The following is a 20,700-nucleotide window of genomic DNA, read 5'->3' on the forward strand; positions in this document are numbered from 1 at the left end:
GCACCTCACACGTATTTTTCTTTTCAAAACAAACACTTCTCAAATTCCCCACCTTTTCTGGGAAAGTAAACATCTGAAGATTCTGAATGGTGAAACTATCTGATTGCTGTGTAATATGGGAAGATCTACCTTATAATAAGTAGACGGTCACCACTGACAGCTGGGGAAGTAAGCCAGGCTGGAGATAAAAGTACATTAAACTCTGAAGCTCTGTGTGGTCATCTGTTAACTTGGGGACGGTTAACCCGTGCAGCGTCTGGCAGAGGAGGTTTTGTAAAGAGGAAACGGCTGGTTAGGATAGACTGACCCACACCCTCTAGCACTGATTCTTTTTTTTTTTTTTTTTAAAGATTTTATTTATTTATTTGACAGAGAGAGCACTAGTAGGGGGAGCTGTAGGCAAAGGGAGAGGGAGAAGCAGACTCCCTGCTGAGCAGGGAGCCGGACGTGGGACTTGATCCCAGGACCCCGGGATCATGACCTGAGCCGAAGGCAGACACTTAAGGATTGAGCCATCCAGGCGCCCCGGTACCAATTCTTTGATTCCATCTCCTACATCTCTCTTCAGTCTGTTCCCTTCTCCCTGTCAACCTAATCTTGGCTTCCACTGACTCATTTCCCGCCCCATCCAGTCCTCCACTGGAGGCCAGCGAGAGCCTCTAAAAACAGACTTCCTACCAAGGATGCTACGGTGCTGTCTTACTGCTTTGACACGGACGTTCTGAATCCTCAGCAGGGCCTCTGGGACTCTGGAGCCTTCGCACACAGAAGCCCCTTCCCACCCTGTCAGGGCAGCACCTAATGCACACTGCTGATGCATCGCTTACCTACCGCTTCTTCCAGGAAGGCACCCGGGTTACCACCCTGGGCCCGGTCGGACCTGCGCTAGCGCACCCCGTTCTTTACCTTTGCAGCCAGACTCTGTACACGTCTAGTTGGCGCCCTGGATGAACCAGGCTTCGGGGATATTCTAGGTGGTCACTGAGAGCCCACCGTCAGGGCTGGAGGAAGGTTGTCCATTTTGAAATTCTGTGTAGAGCCCTGGCATGCTGACAGCTACTAAAAATGATTTCTGCCCTCTCACTGCCACTGATGCTCTACCAATGTCTGTGGCTTGGAAGATTGGTCAGTCCAAGCCATGATCTGCCTGGGTTGTAAAAGCATTTCCCAGCAAGTGGGAAGGCGGTCACCCACCCACAGACAATGGAAATTTTACCAGGAGAAAATAAATCATGATTTCAACGGAAGGGAGAAAGCTCGTGTGTGGGGGTGGGGAGGGGGAGATCTAAGAACATGTTTCTCAGAAAAGCAGCGGTGGAGGTGTATTTTTGGTGTTTTATGTCACAAATCTTTGCAAGCAGAAAAGCAGCTCTCGCCATGTTTCCAATATCTTGTTAAATCACCGAGAGGCGACTGGAGAAGGTGGAAAAGAGAGGGAGGAGACAAGAAATGTGCACATACCCTGGGATGAATCAGACCACAGGTTTCTCTGGAGGCGATGCTCCCAAATTCATCCCCCCCTCCATCCTTCCCGAGGGCAGTCGTATATGCCCCCACCCAGGGGAGCCTCTAGATCTTGAAGGGCCTGTATCTATTACCTTATGAGTTTCTCAAAAGCTTCTTTTTCTTTCCGCAAAGCAGTGAGATAGCGCTGTTCCTCGGTTGAACCTCCATATATCAGAAAGTAGACCCTGCCAGTTAAAACAGAACTCTCTTAGGCTGTAAAAACATAATTTTTAATCCCTGAACGGAAGAGCATAGCATTGGAAATCAGCAATCTAAACTGCTCAAATAATAAATATTTGACCAAGAATAAAAGGCTCCATTAATCATGTACCTAAAATTAAGCTGCCTAAACCCCACCTGATGAAAGTCTCATTACCACATTTTCCCCCTGCACCGAAAGGAGGAACAGAGTTTAGGTAAACACTGAAATATAACGAGAGGGATAGAATAATTCTTGCCTCATAACTATAAACAAATCAGAAAACACAAAATCTCAGCGGCTTCTCTTTTTTCAATTTTTTCTTTACACCTCTGCCAAACAATCATTTGCAAAGTTGGAGAGCGGTTATAAAACGCAGCTTGTGAAAGTTCATGTTAGTGAGAAATAAACAAATGAAATCTATATGACCTTTATCTTCTTCCTCGGCTCTGTGTTATCCATGTCTTCACAGAATCAAGTCATGGCACGTGTTATGTAAACACAGACGCAGAAGACATACGGATGGTATCGAGCTCGAGAAAATATGATATATTATTTTCTCTTAGGGAGGACTGCTTTTCTAGCTTATTTGTTGCTCAGAGGCTGACTTGAGCACTTCTTCTCTCCCTCCTCCTCACCTTCTATCAGAGGTTTTTCCTTTTTTAGCCTTTGACTTTTCTTCTGGACTTCATGCTCCTAGGTTATAGTTCTTTGGAGTGTGGACTGAGAAAAAAAAAAAACCATTGGACAATGAGTCCGGAGACCCCCCCAGCTCTTCCCCACAAGTGTTACGTGGTCAAGGGCAAGTCATTCGTTATTCCTGGGCCTCAGTTTCCCACCGACGGAGGGAGCAGTTGAACTCTAGGGTCTCTTCCGACTCCGCCATTCTGTTTCCAAATATCACACTATTCCGTTCTCAGGCAACCGAGAACTTGGGAGCACACAAGCTATCTACAAAGCTGATCAGTAGCAAAGTCTGAAAAATTTACCTATAATTGCCTAGAATTCTTTGACCAGCTTCATCTAATGTCTTCATCCTGTGTTATTTCTGACCTACCTGCTCCGTTCATCTCTGTTCTGGAAAGGGTGCATTAGTTAAGCTGCTAGCAAGGTTTCTTTTGGCTCTGTTTTTGGTTCAGCCTGAGTTCAGGATATTAATTTTGCTGTTTATTTCCTTCAGATAATTGGAGACCCAGAACACTATATTCTTTGAGAGGCATCATTTTCTCATCTGATATTTCTGTAGATTTTTTATCTGCTATTCCTTGAAACGCAAGAAAACTTAGTACAACAATTCCTCCAAATACCTGCGTTTTATGTGGATGTAACCTAAAGTCACTTCTTTTCTTGAAATTTATAAGGACGACATTTCAGAAGTTCAAAGCCGTTTAGCTGAGTCATAGTTACAGTACTTTTTGGTACAAGTTAGGATAGTATACAGTTCCCAGACTTGGTCAGATACAGCACCCCAAAGCTAGGACCAATGCGGAAAGGAAATCGTACAGTCAACAGAGCAGCAAGTAACCAGAACACGGACAGTTCCCTAGGTTTGTTGTTTTACTGCAACATCTGACATCCTTCCTAGGCCAACTTCCCAGGTTGTCCAGGAAGCAAAAGAAGGATTCATGAATGGTTTTGACCTACGTTGTAACAGAATGTTAAAGAAAATCCACGTGTAACTGGTAGACCCCCTGTGGTAAAGCCTAACGAACCATGAAACTGAAACCTTTAGAAGAAGCAGTGCGATAGGGTATTACTGAGCAATAAAAAAGAATGAAATCTTGCCATTTGCCACGACATGGGTGGACAGAGAGGGTAGTATGCTAAGTGAGATAAGCCAGATGGAAATTGATAAATACCATATGATTTCACTTGTATGTGGTATCTTAAAAAAAAAAAAAAAAGAACAAACAACAACAAGAGAGAAACAGACTCAAACAGAAAACACAATGATGGTTACCAAAGTGGGGTAGGTGTGGGGAGAAGGGGCAAAATGGGTGAAGGGGGCGAAGAGGTACAAACATAAAATAAATATGCCACGCGGATGAAAAGAACGACATAGGGAATGTGATCAAAAATATTGTAATACACTTGTCATGGTAAGCATTCGGTAGCATATAGAATGACTGAATCACGATGTTGTTAAACCTGAAACTAATTTAATATGTGTCAACTGTGTGTGTATATACATATATATACGTATAAGTATATACAAAAAAAAAAAAAAAAAAGAGAGAGAAGAAACAGCTCATATTCTTTATAACTTGCCTCAGAGGCTTTCCGGGCCTGCTCGCCCTGTAAATCTCAAGCTGGCGAACGAATGTGAGCTCGGCGTCATACAGAACCACGTATCTTGGTTCCACTTCATGGAGCACCCTTGTCAGAGCGTAGGGGTCACTACAGCCCAGGAGCGGATGGAGGATGGTGAGCGGGTCTTTCAGGATTCCATATGCGGCATCAGAGGACAAGTTCAAGTCAAATTCCTCGTGCTTAATTTCTTCTAAGGAGCTCTCTGGGCTACTGCCTATGTCTCTAGGACCGCCTTCCTTGACATCCCCTTCCTCTTCCGGTTCCTCAGACTTTCCCATCATCTGAGTTAAGGTTAACCTTCGCTTTTTCTTTTTGAGAGTCCTTTCTTTGGTGGCAGCCCTCTGTTTGTTTTGGGGGTCTTTAGGCCTTTTGTTCGATTTCACCATTCTCTTTGGGCTGTCCTCATGTCGAAATTTCATCCACACTTCTTCGGCTTTGCTATCTTTCTCGAAGGTTTTCCTGTATAGCCTTAGCAAGAAGGCCTCTGCTCCGATAGTGATGTACTCTCTCAGCTGGGAACATGTGCGGTCGTCGCTTGCACAAATGAGTACTTGACCTAAAATTACGAAACGGTGTTATGTTACTATGACCTCACGTGTCCCCCTGTTCCCTCCCTGCCTGGCCCCTCGCCTCTTCCCCACTCCCCCCAAAGAAAACACATCTTACCCCTTGGCAGTAAGGATACGACATTCACAATTTGCTTAAAAGGGTCTCAGATGCTTATCTAATGCTTTCCCTCTCTGACAGGATTAGTTAAATCTTTTGAGTAAAGTTGAAGCCAGAAACATTTAGTCTTATGAAAGCGAACCCTGGTATAATGGAGGCTTTATGGAAGCTCTTTTTAATTAATAATTTTCCAGAGGATTTGATATACCAAAATAAATTCCAAATGGATTACAGAGTCAAATGTTAAATATTAAATCATAAAAAAGGTGACTGTTCTCTACCTCTTTGGATGGAGATGAGTTTCTCTGCTGAAAAGCAATGGAAGACATCTCAGAGAAGACTGACATCTATAATCTAAACAAACGTGCATTAAGAAAGCTAAAGACAAAGGGTGTCTGGGCGGCTCAGTCATGAAGCATCTGCCTTCGGCTCAGGTCATGATCCCAGAGTCCTGGGATCGAGCCCCACATCAGGCTCCCTGCTCAGTGGGCCACATCGAACGAACAGAAAACGAGGCTGCCGCTAGGATTTCAGTGTTCTTTGGCATTCATTCTTTTACATTTTAGAAACAAAATCATAGTAAGTTATTTTTAAAGAACGAACAAAGAAGAGTCATTTGCTCTTTGTTGAAAGCAAATGTCACCATTTCATTTCCCCTACCTGGACCACCAAGGGCTTCGCTCTCCTTATTTTCTGCCTCAATTTCTTTCAGCACTTCGGTTAATGCTTCCCACTTGGGGTTGCTTTCTAGGACCAGTTCCTTTTTTGTTTCTGTATAGAAATAAAAGTTCAACCTCATTCTACATGGTAACATTTACCCATAAAACATTTCATAGCCTTTCAAAACAACAAATGACATAATCATCCTTCCAAAAGCCCCTTCCTTTGAGGCTCTTTCTGGAGGCCAGATACAATCTTCTTTCTTGAAAAAGATCTATTTATTAAGGTCTAAATGAAACACACTCCAGACCAGTGTTGATAGAGCTCTCACGGTGCCGAGAGCAAGTTACACGCACGGTCGCGAATTAGAGAAGACTGTGTGTTGTTGTCAACAGCGATGCCAGATAGAAGCTGCTGCTTAAAAGGAAAGAATCAGTACAGAGTCATGGTATTTATTATTTCTAAAATCCCCGTGACAGTCATGGTCCTGAAGATGGGCTATAAGTAGACAGCAGTCCAATGTTTCTGGGAGTCCTCAGACACATCACTAACACGGTTCAGTTCTGAACTAGACCGTTGAATGAGATAGAATGTCAGCATCAACCCTATCCCACGCCTTTAAAAAAACTGATGATATTTATTATATCTACTAGATAAGGCTTGGAATAAAATCCATGCTTGCCACATTCTAGTATATTTATTTTTTTTTTAAAGCTAAAAGGAATGTTAAACATTCTGTTAAGACTTTAAGGTGCCAAAAGTAGTTATTACGCTGAAGTTTAAAAAAGAAAATCAATCTGTAGCTCTTACGGAGGGTGAGAACACTCTTCACGGGGGCTTGGCACTTGTTACTCGGAACCCCCTGACAATGGATTCCAAGACTTGCTCTGCTGGACACTTCTAACGTACAATTGCATATAACGTATATTGAACATACGGGCACAGGTCTTTCACACGGTTGAAGGATATTTAGATTCATACACCGACTTGATAAGAATTTCCACACAAAATACTTAAATAAAGGACACAGTTAAAGATCAAGCCTACAAGATACCTGGTTCTTCTTTAATCTCTGTTTTTTCAGACATTTTGCCTTTTTTGTTCATTTTGGCATCTGGAAGATGGTAAACCCTTGCTCGAGCATTTACAAACATTGAGGTGCTGGAGTCAAGAAACAGCCAACCTAATACAAAACATTAAAAAAAAAAAAAGCCTTCAATTTAGGATGAATTTTAAAGTCTCTGAAGGTCACATGCCCTATAAGGACAACTGTCCGCCATCTTGTTCTTGTCTGAACTACACCTTCTCCCTTACTGTGGCCTCCATCACTGCTTGGTTAGACCAGTGGTTTTCAAAGTGTGGCCTACTGATCCCTGGGGGTCACTGGGATGTTTTCAGGGGGTCTGGACCTCAAATCTATTCTCATAAGAATACTGACTCATTGTTTAATTTTTTGACATTCCCAATGATGGTGCAAAAGCACGGCTGGGTAATACTGCTGGTGCCCGAGTGTACTCAAGGCAGGGGAACCAAAGCGGACCAGCAGTCAATGTATTCTTCATTGCTACGCATTTGTAGTTTATTACTTAAGAGTGTCCCTGATGACATTATTATATTAAATCTTGGCCTCAGGGGCCCATGGACTACTTGAAAACCAGTGGTCTAGTCCAATAGTGACAGAGGACAAAATAGCTGAGGCAGATGTGGTTGGTAGAAAAACAAGATGGCGGCCAGTTGTATATGTAGTTTCCCAACAAATCTCTTCAGTCTTCAGCAGTCTGCCTGATGAAACCCTAAACCCCCTTGCTAATTCTTTGGAGAAAATGAAATTTGAAGTTCTTAACAACTAAACTTCCAGAACACAACCTATTTCTAAGTTGGGGACTGCCTGTAATATACAGAGTCTTTTCTAGAAATAAAATCGCCTGGAATGGATATGAATATTTATTATTATACAGAACAGAAGTTAAGTAGGCGGAAACATTAGCTATCAATAAAACCTACATCCTTGCGCTATGAACATAAAACGAAATTTGAAATCTCAGGATACCACGTAGTTGAATATAGCGCTCCCTACATCTGATTCCCCAACAAAATCCAACACTTTATTCAAATCAGCTCCCAGAATGTCAGTATTTTTATCTCCCACCTGAATTCTGACCAAAAGCCTTCTCTGTGGCTCTCAGAGATTCCAGAAGGTTAAGGAATGTGATACAATCATACTGAGAGAGATACTGCAGCAAAGTTCGTAATATCTTCAAGTCCTGAACCAAAGACTTAGTCTTGGCGCCAAGCTGGTGCCACAAAGGATCCAGATAATGGCGTATTGTCTAAAACAAGAATAAAACATAGTATTCCTAAAAAATATGTTCCATATAGCTATTATTAATACCAATTATACTTTCTATGAATATTATCACCATATGCCCAAAGACAGTTAGGGTGGTGAGTTTTATGTTATGTATATTTTACCATACACACAAAAAAACTCCTAACAGCATCTCCCAAGAAAGTGGTTAGAAAATTTCAGTTCATAATATTCTAATAACAGTGTTTAAATTTTCAAAGATAAAGCAGAGTGTCTTATTTGTAGAATCTTTGTGATCAGAGAGTCAGTTCATGGTTATTCATATGCACCTTTTTAGGAGAATAGGCCTGATAAACATCAGATAACCAGTCATTTGTTTGTTTTTTTAATTAATTAATTAATTAATTTGTTTGACACAGAGAGAGAGAGAGAGATCCACAAGTAGGCAGAGCAGCAGGCAGAGAGAGAGAGAGAGGGGGAAGCAGGCTCCCTGCTGAGCAGAGAGCCAGATGCAGGGCTCGATCCCAGGACCCTGAGATCATGACCTGAGCCGAAGGCAGTGGCTTAACCCACTGAGCTACCCAGATGCCCCCAGTCATTTGTTTCTATGAAGGGTCAAAGTGTGGACAATAAATTATACAGCTGTATTGATTTCTGCCAAGTTTGGCTGTGACCCTGTCCTAGAAAGATTAAAAATGTGGCATCCAGTTGGAAAGGGAGCAGAGGGCATATACCAGGGAAACTACATGTAACAAATTAAATAACAATGTGACTTATTTGGTGCTGTTAAAGATTTACTTGGGTTTTGTTTGTTTTTTTTTTTTCTTTTCTTTTTAAAATGTGATTCATGGATGGGAAAATACTTGTTAAATTAACAGTAGACTAAACATGAATTTTTTAAGACTCTAAAAAATAGGGACGCCTGGGTGGCTCAGTCAGTTAAATATCCCAATCTTGGTTTTGGCTCAGGTCATGATCTCAGGGTGATGAGATCAAGCCCCGCATTGGGCTCTGTGCTCAGTGCAGACTCTGCTGGAGATTCTCTTTCCCCCCACTGCTCCTTCCCCTGCTCTCTCTCTCTTTCTCTCTCTCAAATAGAGTAAATAAATCTTTCTTTTTTTAAGTTGCCTAAAGTACAGAATAGCTTTTTGTATAGACTATAGAGATATCTACAAACACACAGCTATATATGTGTGTGTACACACGCACACACACTCCTTCACAAACTGATTTTGTAACTAAAAAGGATAATACTTACAGCATGCTATACAAGCTGTATTACTATGCAGCATCTTATCTAACAAAACTAATACTCAGCAGGAGTAATATTTGGATGGCTTTATAATTTATTGTCCAAAACGGGACTCTTGTGAAAATGAAATTATATTATTAATCATTATTCCAGGAGAACAGGTAGATACTATAACTGTCCTAGACCAAATGGAACATAAAACTGCATACCTGCTCGGTAAAATTGTCTACAAAAGTTAAATTTTCTTTCTTTCTTTTTTTTTTTTTTTTTAAAGCTATGGGGTTTCTTTTTTTTTTTTTTAAAAAAAAAAAGATTTTATGTATTTTTTTGACAGAGAGAGACACAGTGAGGGAGGGAACAGAAGCAGGGGGAGTGGGAGAGGGGGAAGCAGGCTTCCCACTGAGCAGGGAGCCCGAAGCGGGGCTTGGTCTCAGGACCCTGGGATTATGACCTGAGCCGAAGGCACACACTTAATGACTGAGCCACCCAGGTGCCCCCAAAAGTTAAATTTTCTAACAAGATGCAAAGTTATGTCTGCATTTACATTTGGTGGCTAAAAGAATATCCAAAATAATACTTTGACTTTTACTAGCCAGGGAATGGTTAGAAACTTAGTACAAAAATATCAGGTTTTATTTTGTTTTTTTTTCTAAGAACATATACATTCCATTAAAAGGACATGAAGGTTTGTTTTTGATGGTTTTTGTTTGTGGCTTGATCATGCACTAAACTTTAAGAACACAGGAACAGAACACATGAAATTAGTTTCGTGTATCATTATTTCACAGTAAAATGACTTTTTGGAAGAATCGGAGAAATGAGTTCAATTTTTCCTGCTTAATAATCACTATACATTATTTCCAGTGAGAGACTGATTCAGAGTTTAAAAGATAGGAATTTGTTCCACCAAAATATGAAAAGAAAAAAACACTGTCCAGAATTTTTTGAAAGTCAGCATTTTCTGGATCTACAGTTCAATCTTCGACATTCGTATAACTGTATTAATTCATCTATGATTTAAAAAAAAATCAATTAGAAGGGCACCTGGGTGGCTCAGTTGGTTAAGCTTCTGACTCTTGATTTCAGCTCAGGTCATGACCTCAAGGTCGTGAGATCGAGGCCTGCATTGGGCTCCAGGCTCAGTGTTAAGTGTGCTTGAGATTCTCTCTCTCCCTCCCTGTGTCCTTCCCCCTCCCAACGCATGTGGACATGGTCTCTCTCTCCAAACACCCCGCTCGATTCCCCCCCAAGTCAGTTAGAAGAAAAGTTCCTTGAACTAAAGCCTTAGTCTTACCATTTTCTCAATTCAAAATGTAATTTTAAGAGAGCAAGGTTCACATTCCTCAGTAATGAAAATTCATCCCAATTATTTTTATTGCAAACAAAAGATCATAAATCATGAAGCATTCTTATGTAAGACTCTTCTACCTGTAGATATCCAAATGCAGTCACTGCAGAGCAAAAAAGGTTATTTGTCCCTTTCTAAATTATATTTAAAATATGAGATAATCACTGCATAATTGCAAAAATCAGGATTCTGCTTTTACATTGGCCCATGTATTTTACTACAGATTATTACTTTCCAGAAAACCAAAGAAGCTACCCTTGAATCAGCTCCAAATTAATTCTAAAATAACAGCAAATTTCGACTAAGGACACTGCAATCACTAAAATAACTTGGATTCTTTAAAACTACAACATCACAAACTGTGCTTAAGAGGAAAAGAAACGGAGTACCTTGTCAAAGGGTTTTCCAATAGCATTTTCTAGAGACAAATCTTCCACTTCGAGGGACGGGTTATGGCATTTGAGCTCCTTCAGACACGCGTTCAAAATGTCCAGTATGGCGGTCTGTATGGCGAGCATGGCAGGCGTCATAGAAACGTGAATTTCTACAACTTCAGGTTTGTGCTGTTCTAAAAACGAGTTTACTGCTACGTGGAACCTACAGAGACAAATAGTTTTCAAAGATTTTCTCGAGTTTCAAGAGCTGTGTATTTCTGGTTTGGGTTTAATACTCTCATGGTTCTTTTTTTTTTTTCTCTTTCTTTTTTTTCTAAATGGAATGAAGACACAAAATAGAAAGCAAAATGGCAACGCCTTCGGGAATACTTTTAACCTCAACGAATGGACGTTATTATTCAAATAAGGCGGGGGTCAGCAGGATTATTGTCTGGACCCAACCCAGCGCCTGGTTTTCCAACAAGTTCTACTGGAACGCAGCCACGCCCACTGTTTATGGACTGTCTACGGTTGCTTTGCTGCTCTAACAGCAGAGCTGGGTCATTGTGACGGATCACGTGGCCTCAAAACCCCAAAGAGTTATCATCTGGCCCTTCACAGAAAAAGTATGCCGATCCCTTCAAGAAGGTACAATCAAGAAAGGTAAAACACCATGGCAAATGCTCTTAAATGTCATAGAGTAAAACCAAAATACCTATTAGCATAGGCGTATGGTGTCAGAACACTGCAACCTTAGGGTTTTTCCTAGACGTTGGCATCAATTCTTCCAAAATCTTTCCGTTCTATTCCCCGATGGGTAATTTTCAAAGTGAAGTGGGAATCTTAGCCAACAAATCTACGGTTCAGCTAAAGCGGTTGTACCTGTGAGCCTCTGGATTTCCGGGGGGTCTCGGGAGCAAGAAGGAGTACAAGGGGCCGCCCTTGGACAGATGTGATGGGCTACTGGGAAAGTAACTATCAAAGCTCTGTCTCCTTGTAAAAGAACCACGGGGATGGGGACCAGCTGCTTCTCTTTGACGCCCTTGTTATGAACCTGACAATCAGGTATCAGGTCAACGACAGTACCCTTTACGTCACGTTAAAGCGCGCAGGTCAGTTATGGCAAGTTGGGGCGTGGCGCTGTTTACCTTGGCCACAGGTAGAGCTTCCCTACGAAGAGATTCCTCATCACTCTTTCCACGTGGCAAAAACCAGTATCGAAGGCGACCGCGTTGTCTGTGAAGGCCTTAATAAAGCCACGCTTGTTTTTCTGGCGGAACAGGCGCAAGATGAAGGCTTCTTGACAAGACTCGATTATCCTGTGAGCTCTGTACACCAAGATGCCTGGGAGGAGATCACAATTGAGAGGGCGGAACAGTCATAGAACCTCATGCTCATATCCATTCGCTCATTCACCACGTGTATCCTGTGTCCCCGCTCGGGCACGGGCAGGCACTGGTTTTGGTGGGGGGATGCAGCAGTGAGCACACAGACGGAAATCCCTGTCCTCATGGTCCGTACAACACACAGTACAAACACGTGGAGCGCTTAGGTTATAGAGTGAAAAGTGCTAGGGGGAGAAGAAATGAACCAGAGGAGGAGGAGAGGGAGAATGTCTGAGGGCTGCTGGGTGGCAGCCAAGGCCAGATGGAAATGAGGAGGTGAGTCTTGCCACCACGTGCACCAAGAGAGCTCCAGGCTGAGGGGACAGTAAGAGCAAAGGCCTTGGGGTGGGGGGTGTCTGGCATGGTGGGAGAATTTCTGAGAGCATGGTGGCTCCCTGAATCTCCTTTGATGGATGAACCAGATGTGGCCTACATAAAAGAGCAGGAATTCAGAAGTCTGGGCAACATCTGCCTCACCCAGTAGAATAATTCCCCTGTGGAATGGGAGTATATTCAACCGAGAGGTAAATCAGTCCATTAAAATAAAAACCGTGGGGGCGCCTGGGTGGCTCAGTGGGTTAAAGCCTCTGCCTTCGGCTCAGGTCATGATCCCAGGGTCCTGGGATGGAAGCCTACATTGGGCTCTCTGCTTGGCAGGGAGCCTGCTTCCCCCTCCCCCTCTCTGCCTACTTGTGATCTCTCTGTCTGTCAAATATACAAATAAAATCTTTAAACATAAATAAATAAATAAATAAAATAAAATAAAATAAAAACCATTATGAATGTATTTACTATACCTGTGTTTTGGGGTGGTTGACTGACACCTCTGAGATAACAAAAACAAGGACAATTACTGCATTTCTTTATTTGTAAAACAAGAAAATCGGGGTGCCTGAGTGGCTCAGTGGATTTAAGCCTCTGCCTTCAGCTCAGGTCATGATCTCAGGGTCCTGGGATCGAGCCCCACATCGGGCTCTCTGCTCGGCGGGGACCTGCTTCCCCCACCTCTCTGCCTGCCTCTCTGACTACTTGTGATCTCTGTCAAATAAATAAATAAAATCTTTAAAAAAAACAGGAAAACTGGACAAGATAATCTTTCATATGTGAATACAATAAGTCCATACAATATTACACGTATATATGCCACTTTGATGTGGTGTGATGAGTGATAATGACGAACACACATGGCATGAGAGCGCACAGATGTCATTTCTGAATCCAAAACTCAATGATTCGCGATGATTCTGTCTCCTAGACCTACAACAAGCCATTACCTGATATATAAATTTGTCATAAATGTGCTTGTTTTTGTACCAATTCACATCACTCCTACGGCCTGGGAAATGACATGACAGTGATTTGTGACCCCTTCTCCTGCTGGTTCAGTGGGCCCAGTTCAGATGCTACTGTTTCAGTGTTCAAGGTCTGGATTGATGTGCATGGAGCTACAATGTATTCTAGCTAAGCAAATGGTTTTCCAGATATAGTAGAAATTGATAGTGTTATTTAGGAATCTGTAGAGAAAGGATTTTCAATAATTACAATATGTACATGTAACAAATTTACTACTGAGCAAGGCTTCTGGGCCCAGTCGTTGGGCTTTTCCAAGTACTTTCCTGGACTATGCTTGCTGGCCTAGATTGAAATATCACATAAGGTTAAAGTAATGAAAGGAAACTTCTAAAGGAAAGATGAACCTCAATTTAAGGAAATGCAGTGCTCCAAGACTGTCATTCTTTTTTTTTTTTTTTTTAAGATTTTATTTATTTATTTGACAGACAGAGATTTCAAGTAGGCAGAGAGGCAGGCAGAGAGAGAGAGAGGAGGAAGCAGGCTCCCTGCTGAGCAGAGAGCCAGATGCGGGGCTCGATCCCAGGACACTGGGATCATGACCTGAGCCGAAGGCAGAGGCCTTAACCCACTGAGCCACCCAGGCGCCCCCAAGACTGTCATTCTTGAGGCACCTGGGTGGCTCAGTGGGTTAAGCCTCTGCCTTCGGCTTGGGTCATGGTCTCAGGGTCCTGGGGTCAAGCCCCGCATCGGGCTCTCTGCTCAGCAGGGTGCCTGCTTCCCCACCCCCCTGCCTACTTGTGATCTCTCTGTCAAATAAATAAATAAAATCTTTAAAAAGAATAAGAAAAGACTGTCATTCTTTAGAGAACCCAGGAAATGGATTTTGGAGGAAATGGAAGAACGGAACTATTCTATCCCAGGTGCAGGGGTTAGGTACTCTACTGGACTGTTTTCATTTAATCCTCATGAGACTTCTACGAGATACGTATAAGTATGAGACCAGGAGAGGGCAACAAGTTGATCAAAGTTATCCCACAAGCAATGGGAGACTAAAGGTTCCAAACCGGGCCGGGGGGGTCTGACGACAAAGTCTGGTTTTTCCTAAGTGACATCACCTGTAGACGCCTCCCCACTCCCCCACCCGCACCACCATTTTAAAAACCAGCAACATGAAAACATAAGCAGGGGTGCATGGGGGGCCCAGGTGGTTAAGCATCTGCCTTCAGCTCAGGTCACGATCGTGGGGTCCTGGGATCAAGTCCCAGATCAGGCTCCCTGCTCAGTGAGGAGTCTGCTTCCCCCTCTTCCTCTGCCCCTACTCGTTCTCTCTCTCTCAAAGAAATAAAATCTTTTTTTTTTTTTTTTAAGATTTTATTTATTCATTTGATAGAGAGAGATCACAAGTAGGCAGAGAGGCAGGCAGAGAGAGAGAGAGAGGAGGAAGCAGGCTCCCTACTAAGCAGAGAGCCTGACTCAGGGCTCCATCCCAGGACGCTGAGATCACAACCTGAGCCGAAGGCAGAGGCTTTAACCCACCTCAAATAAATAAAATCTTTAAAAAAGAAGAAAGAAAACACAAGCAGGCTGCATTTTGGGGGGCAACTGTAGTCTCACAAAAGCCTATCTATATTTCAATTTTTCTTTTTTTAAAGATTTTTTTTTTTTTTAATTTGACAAAGATCACAAGTAGGCAGAGAGGCAGGCAGAGAGAGAGAAGGGGAAGCAGGCTCCCTGCCAAGCAGAGAGCCCGATGCGGGGACCTGAGCTGAAGGCAGAGGCTTTAACCACTGAGCCACCCAGGCGCCCTCTACATTTCAATTTTATGCTCCCATGACAGCTTTGTCTCATACTGAACTATCATTACCTCTCTCCATCTGTCTCCTCCACTAAACCGCTCACCACACCATCTACTGATCTTTCTACCATCAGCCCCTACCACATTCCTGCCAAACAAGGAACGCTTAGTAAATTTAGTGTTTGTTGAATGAACATAAAACTCAATTATAGCACCGGGGGCACAAAACTAACATGTAACTTTTTTTCCCCCCAAGTTTGTCACGGAAAGTGTGTCCTGGTTCTGTTTGGAGGTTCTAGAGCCGTTTTAATAATGAAAGCCTCCCGTCCTGTCTTTCGAAAGTACCATCAGGGTACCCGTGTACACACTTCTCTCACTGCTGAGATGCTGTAGTTGGCAGGGACCCCTGCGTGGATGCGGTGGTGATTTTCATAGGTAGTGACAGGGGGCAAATTGGGGCAGGGGGCATTCAGAACCTTCCGGAGACTTACATGCTTCAAGGGCTGCTGTTTGGTCTGTGAGAGCCGTGGGGAAAGTGCCACGGGGAGCCTCTGGGGGACAATCCCTCCAGGGTGCAGAATCTTTTTTTTTTTTTTAATATTTTATTTATTTGACAGAAAGAAATCACAACTAGGCAGAGAGGCGGGCAGAGAGAGAGGAGGAAGCAGGCTCCCTGCTGAGCGAAGAGCCCCATGCCGAGCTCGATCCCAGGACCCTGGGATCATGACCTGAGCAGAAGGCGGAGGCTTTAACCCACTGAGCCACCCAGGCGCCCCCAGCGTGCAGAATCTGAAGGGATTCACTTCTGGCCTTCAGGGGCATTCCATTCAGCCAAGCGGCAGCAGCAGCCCTAGCTTCATTAAGGGTTGGGACATGTTCAGAAATGGATATGGAATTTTGCACTTTTAATTAGGGGCTACCTATAAGCTATGATCTGCATGTTTCTTTGATTCATTATTGCTTTCCGCCTAATTGGGGGGAACGGTTACTAAAAGTCAGAGCAATACTGACATCTAGTGGTGGTTCCAGTACATTTCCCTCCTTCCCCGTTTTATCCACTTAAAAAATAAATGCAAAACCAGGCTGAGAAGTAGGGAGCAAGCAGTAAAAGACTTTCCGATATATCAGAATTTCTGGTGATGAAAAGCCAATACTTTTTGTTTTTTGCTATTCTCCACTGTTTAGTATGTCCCAGGCACAATACTAACGTCATTTATTTTCACTCACTTAATCCTTAACGATAACTTTGGGAAGTGCTATTTTCTCAATTTAAAGAAATGAGAAAAACAAAAATAACTTGAGGCTTATAAAAATCAAGTAACTTGCTTGTAAGTCGTGGCATCCTCATTCAAAGCCAGGTGAGTCAGACCTCACCGCCTGGGCCCTGGCTGATGGCAATTATAAATGTTACAAAACTAGGGACGCCTGGGTGGCTCAGTCATTAAGCGTCTGTCTTCAGCTCAGGTCATGATCCCAGGGTGCTGGGATCCAGCCCTGCCTTGGGCTCCCTGCTTGGCGGGAAGCCTGCTTCTCCCTCCCCAACTCCCCCTGCCTGTGTTCCTGTCCTCACTGTCTCCCTCTATCAAATAAACAAAATCTTTAAAAACAAAACAAAATAAGGTAAAATAAAATAGAATAAATGTTACAAAACTGTAACAACCCTGTTCTTCAATCAGTTTACTATGAACCACATAAAGCATTCGTTCATACATTTACTCATTAACTATTTCTTGAGGGTCTTCTAAATTCAGGGCCACAGTGGGAAGTACGATTATGAATATTGCAGTTTCTCTGCCCTCCAGAAGTTCACTGAAGGTCCCAGCATACTCATGCATCCTTTTATCCAACAAATGTGTGTACCAGTTACTTAGCCTCGGATGAACAAGTTGTCCCTTGTACTTAAGAAGCTTGTTATCTTGAGCGGGACAGACAAATAAACAGGCAAAGATAACATGGTGTTCTTTAGTGCTAGGACTGGGGAGAAGCAAAGCGTAATCTGAGGGCAGGGAGGTAAGGCCCTCACGTTAGCTTTGGGGAAAACCAGAAAAGGGTTCCAAAAGGACGAATAATAATGAAAAACAATTCCTCTTCTGTATTCATTCTAACGAAAATGAAACCATACTTCTCAAAATAATTAAGCCACTACTTGGTTTAATTTCAAATCATGGAGGGGAAAAAACCTCTTTCAAGGGAAAACCAAGTATTTCAGGAAATATATAAAGAATATTTGTAAACATTTTGAGTCTGATTAGGTTCTAAAAGCAAATGCCAGCCACTCACCAAGTATTTACCAGATTTGAGCTGAGGAAACAAGGAAGAGTTGTTCTTACTTAACTCACTAATTTAGTTACTTATTCGGGCCACAGATACTTTTTAAGCACCTAGAATGTGTCTGGGATTGTGCTAACACCTGGAAGCACAGTGTTGAGCAAAAACATCTAGGAGTGTGCATAAGGAGGTCCTGGTTTAGTTCAGCAGAGGGGATAGACAGAAAAACGTGCCCATTTATATACAAATAATAAGGTTTCAAATGCTTACCGGTAATTAAATCTGAAGGTATTCTATCGGTCAAGAAGTCGACCACAAGTATTCGACTTGTTGCAAATATTACCCCTCCTTGTGTGTAGACCTCATAGCGACTGTTACTGGTGATTTCATTTGTTACGCGGCGAGGGAGGTGCTCGACTCCTTCAATCTTCAGCTGATTGATGAAGTACTCCTGAAGCAAACCAGAGGTGATTAGTAGGCTGTTGAATACAGAGCGGTTTTAATTAGGCTGCAGGTCTTTGAATATAAGACAAGAGACTTTGAATTTAAGACAAGGAACGTCCGAACTAAGTGGCGACTTTACATGGATCCTGCAATCATCCACCTTTAACTAGGCTTTTATTTTTATTTTTGGGTTTGCACTAAGGAATCCTTGCACTTGAGTTGTTCTTAGCGCTTTAATAACAACAAAAAAGACGTTTTAAACCCTCGGTTAAAAGCCTGCTGCTAGTTACAAAATAGTTTCCGCCAAAGCCAGGGTTGCAGGCAAGCGGACTATGCGAGCCCCTCACAAGGAATGCTTTTCCCAGGCTGGGTTTTAGACTCTTAGCTCTGTCCCGATCCACCCCAGAGGGGATTTCATGTCAGTGGCACCCTGGCCCTTTGTATCTTCAGTTGAACCTCTGCTTCCTCTACTGGGGACCCTGTGTTGTGCTAGGCTCTGGTGTTGGTACTGGGGATACCTAGACACATCAGTCAAGGAGTCTCCGTGGACATCTTCCTCCTGGCCACCCGCTCTAGCAAGAGGCTCATCAGACTTGTCAGACCAGGCTGTGCCACCTTCCAATACCAAGCCCCTATCTCAGCACAGGAGAATCCACCTTCTGTCTTCAGCGTCCTCCAGTCCTTAACCACAGGTAACCTTCCCCAATACCCTCAGCTTCCAGCTGCCTTTCCTTCTGACCCAATGGCCCTCTCCCCACCGAGTTGCCGCGCACCCCTTCCCTGCAGGGCTCTCCCCAGCCTCACACATTACCCTCTGAGATTCCTCCGTCCGCATCACGGATCCCACTCCTACAACCCCAGCAAGCCCCGTGATATCCAGCTTTGGGACTCCTCGTGGCTCCTATCTGTAGCTTTCCCTACACATCCCTGTATCTGTGTCTGTATCCTTCTCTAGACATCCCTGTCCTCTTCAGGGACCTCCAATCCTTCTCTCCGCCCCCAGTCTCCTCAAACGACTCGCCTACTCCTCTCAGAGCCCCTCCATCCCTCTCGGTGTCCTTGCACCCGTGGCAGAGACAGGCAACTGCCTTTCGGGCCCCCGTTCAAAGCCCTCCCACACGTGTCAGGGACCTCCATCCGCCTCGGGACCCTTGCTACCCTCTGCGTCCTCGAGCTTGTGTCAGGGGACCTGCATCTAACCCCTATTCAAAGCCCCTCTCCCGTGTCAGGGACCTGCCTTCCCCTTGGGACCCCTCCTACCCTCTGCGTCCGTGCACCCCTGCCAGGGACCTGCATCCTCCGCGGGGCCCCTCGCACCCTCTGTGTCCTCTCCCCACCCCGTGTCAGAAACCTTCATCCATTTCGGGTCCCTTCTCCTCGTTCTCAGCGTCCCCGCACCCGTGTCAGGGACCTGCATCCTCCTCGGGACCCCTCCCACCCTCCGTGTCCTCGAGCCCCTGTCAGGGACCTCCCTCTGCCCAGAGACCCCCGTTCAGCGCCCCCTCCCTCCGCCGCCACCGGCCGGCATCGCCCTCAGAAGCGCCAGGGCCTCGCACCCGCGCCAGGGCCGCCAGGGCCGGCATCGGCTCAGGAGCCCCCAACGCTCTCGGGGTCCCCTCTCCCCCGCGCGGCCGGCCGCACCTCCTCTGCCGGCTGAGTGTTGAGCACCAGCACCAGGCACGCCGGGTGGCAGTGCAGCCGGAGGAAGTGGTAGAGGAGCCGGTCCGCGCCGAGCCCGCGGGCGCACACTACCAGCCCGTCCGCGTCCAGCAGTTCCAGCACCAGCTGCCGCTCATACTCCAGGAGTGGCGCCATAGCTGTCGGCCGAGCCGGCAGTCCCGGCTCCATGGGCGCCCTTCCGGGGCCGCGGCCGAGTTCGGCCGAAGAGAGCCGAGTCCGGGTCCGGAGTGGGCCGAGCGCATCCGAAGAGAGCCGAGCGTGAGCCGAGCGGAGGCCGAGCTCAGCCGGGAAGAGCCGAGCGCGAGCCGAGCGTGGTCCGAGCTCCGCCGAGGAGAGCCGAGCGCCAGACGAGCGTCGGTCGAAGGAAGCCGAACCCGACAGGGTGAGAGCCCGCCGAGCTCAGCCCAAGAGGCGCTGAAGCCGGGAGGAGCGCGGGCCGAACGTAGCCGAAGGGGAGCCGAGTGGGGCCGAAGAACCCTACAGTCCGGAGAAGGCGCAGGAGCTGCTGACAGGTGTCATCCTCAGGCCTCAGGCTCCAGCCCCGAGCCTTCAGTGAACCCACCTTGCTTTGTCCCTTCGGTCTGAGAATGGGGCGGCCTGGATCAACGACTAGAGCCCAAAGCTACCCTAAAGCAAGGAGAGGAGAACTAATCCAAGCTAATTGTCCGTCTTCAAGGGCGCCTGGAATGAATAGCCCGTTTCCTACAGCAAGGTTGGATTCTTACTTTTGCAACTGACCTCTGTGTCCCTATTAACATTTTTTGGGATAACCAGAATAGTTTACCACTTTCAGGCCCTTATTTCTTTCCAAAGGTCTTGAATACAATAAGCTATTTTTTTTTAAAGATTTTATTTATTTATTTGACAGAGAGAGGTCACAAGTAGGCAGAGAGGCAGGCAGAGAGAGAGGGAGAAACAGGCTCCCTGCTGAGCAGAGAACCCGATGCGGGGCTCGATCCCAGGACCCTGGGATCATGACCTGAGCCGAAGGCAGAGGCCTTAACCCACTGAGCCACCCAGGCGCCCCTACAATAAGCTATTTTTAAGTTTTTAATTATTTTATTTTTTTAGAGGAATCCTCTGCTTTATTTTATTTTTTAAATTATGTTATGTTAGTCACCATACAGTACATCATTCGTTTTTGATGCCGTGTTCCAAGATTCACTGTTTACTATAATACTCAGTGTCCCGTGCAATATGTGTCTTTATTTT

General features: G+C 44.7%; 1 protein-coding gene across 7 annotated transcripts in view; it reads right to left on the bottom strand.

Moving 5' to 3' along the window:
* The window catches only part of ERCC4 (ERCC excision repair 4, endonuclease catalytic subunit), a 43,831-nt gene extending 24,175 nt beyond the window's left edge, over positions 1-19,656 (bottom strand). For all 7 annotated transcript variants that reach the window (XR_006816703.1, XR_006816702.1, XR_006816698.1 and 4 more), the window contains exons 1-9: positions 19,450-19,656; positions 17,635-17,815; positions 11,772-11,967; positions 10,639-10,846; positions 7,491-7,671; positions 6,396-6,524; positions 5,342-5,452; positions 3,974-4,571; positions 1,599-1,691 (exon numbers count right to left, since the gene is read on the bottom strand). Coding sequence is in view for 1 of the 7 variants with exons in the window: in XM_045993535.1 (XP_045849491.1) it covers positions 1,599-1,691; positions 3,974-4,571; positions 5,342-5,452; positions 6,396-6,524; positions 7,491-7,671; positions 10,639-10,846; positions 11,772-11,967; positions 17,635-17,815; positions 19,450-19,656 (1,904 nt within the window). In the remaining 6 variants the exon portion in view is untranslated. The remainder of the gene's footprint in view (positions 1-1,598; positions 1,692-3,973; positions 4,572-5,341; positions 5,453-6,395; positions 6,525-7,490; positions 7,672-10,638; positions 10,847-11,771; positions 11,968-17,634; positions 17,816-19,449) is intronic.
* Positions 19,657-20,700: the final 1,044 nt, after the last annotated feature.

The sequence above is a fragment of the Meles meles genome, chromosome 21, assembly GCF_922984935.1.
Source record: "Meles meles chromosome 21, mMelMel3.1 paternal haplotype, whole genome shotgun sequence".
Classification (NCBI taxonomy): domain Eukaryota; kingdom Metazoa; phylum Chordata; class Mammalia; order Carnivora; family Mustelidae; genus Meles; species Meles meles.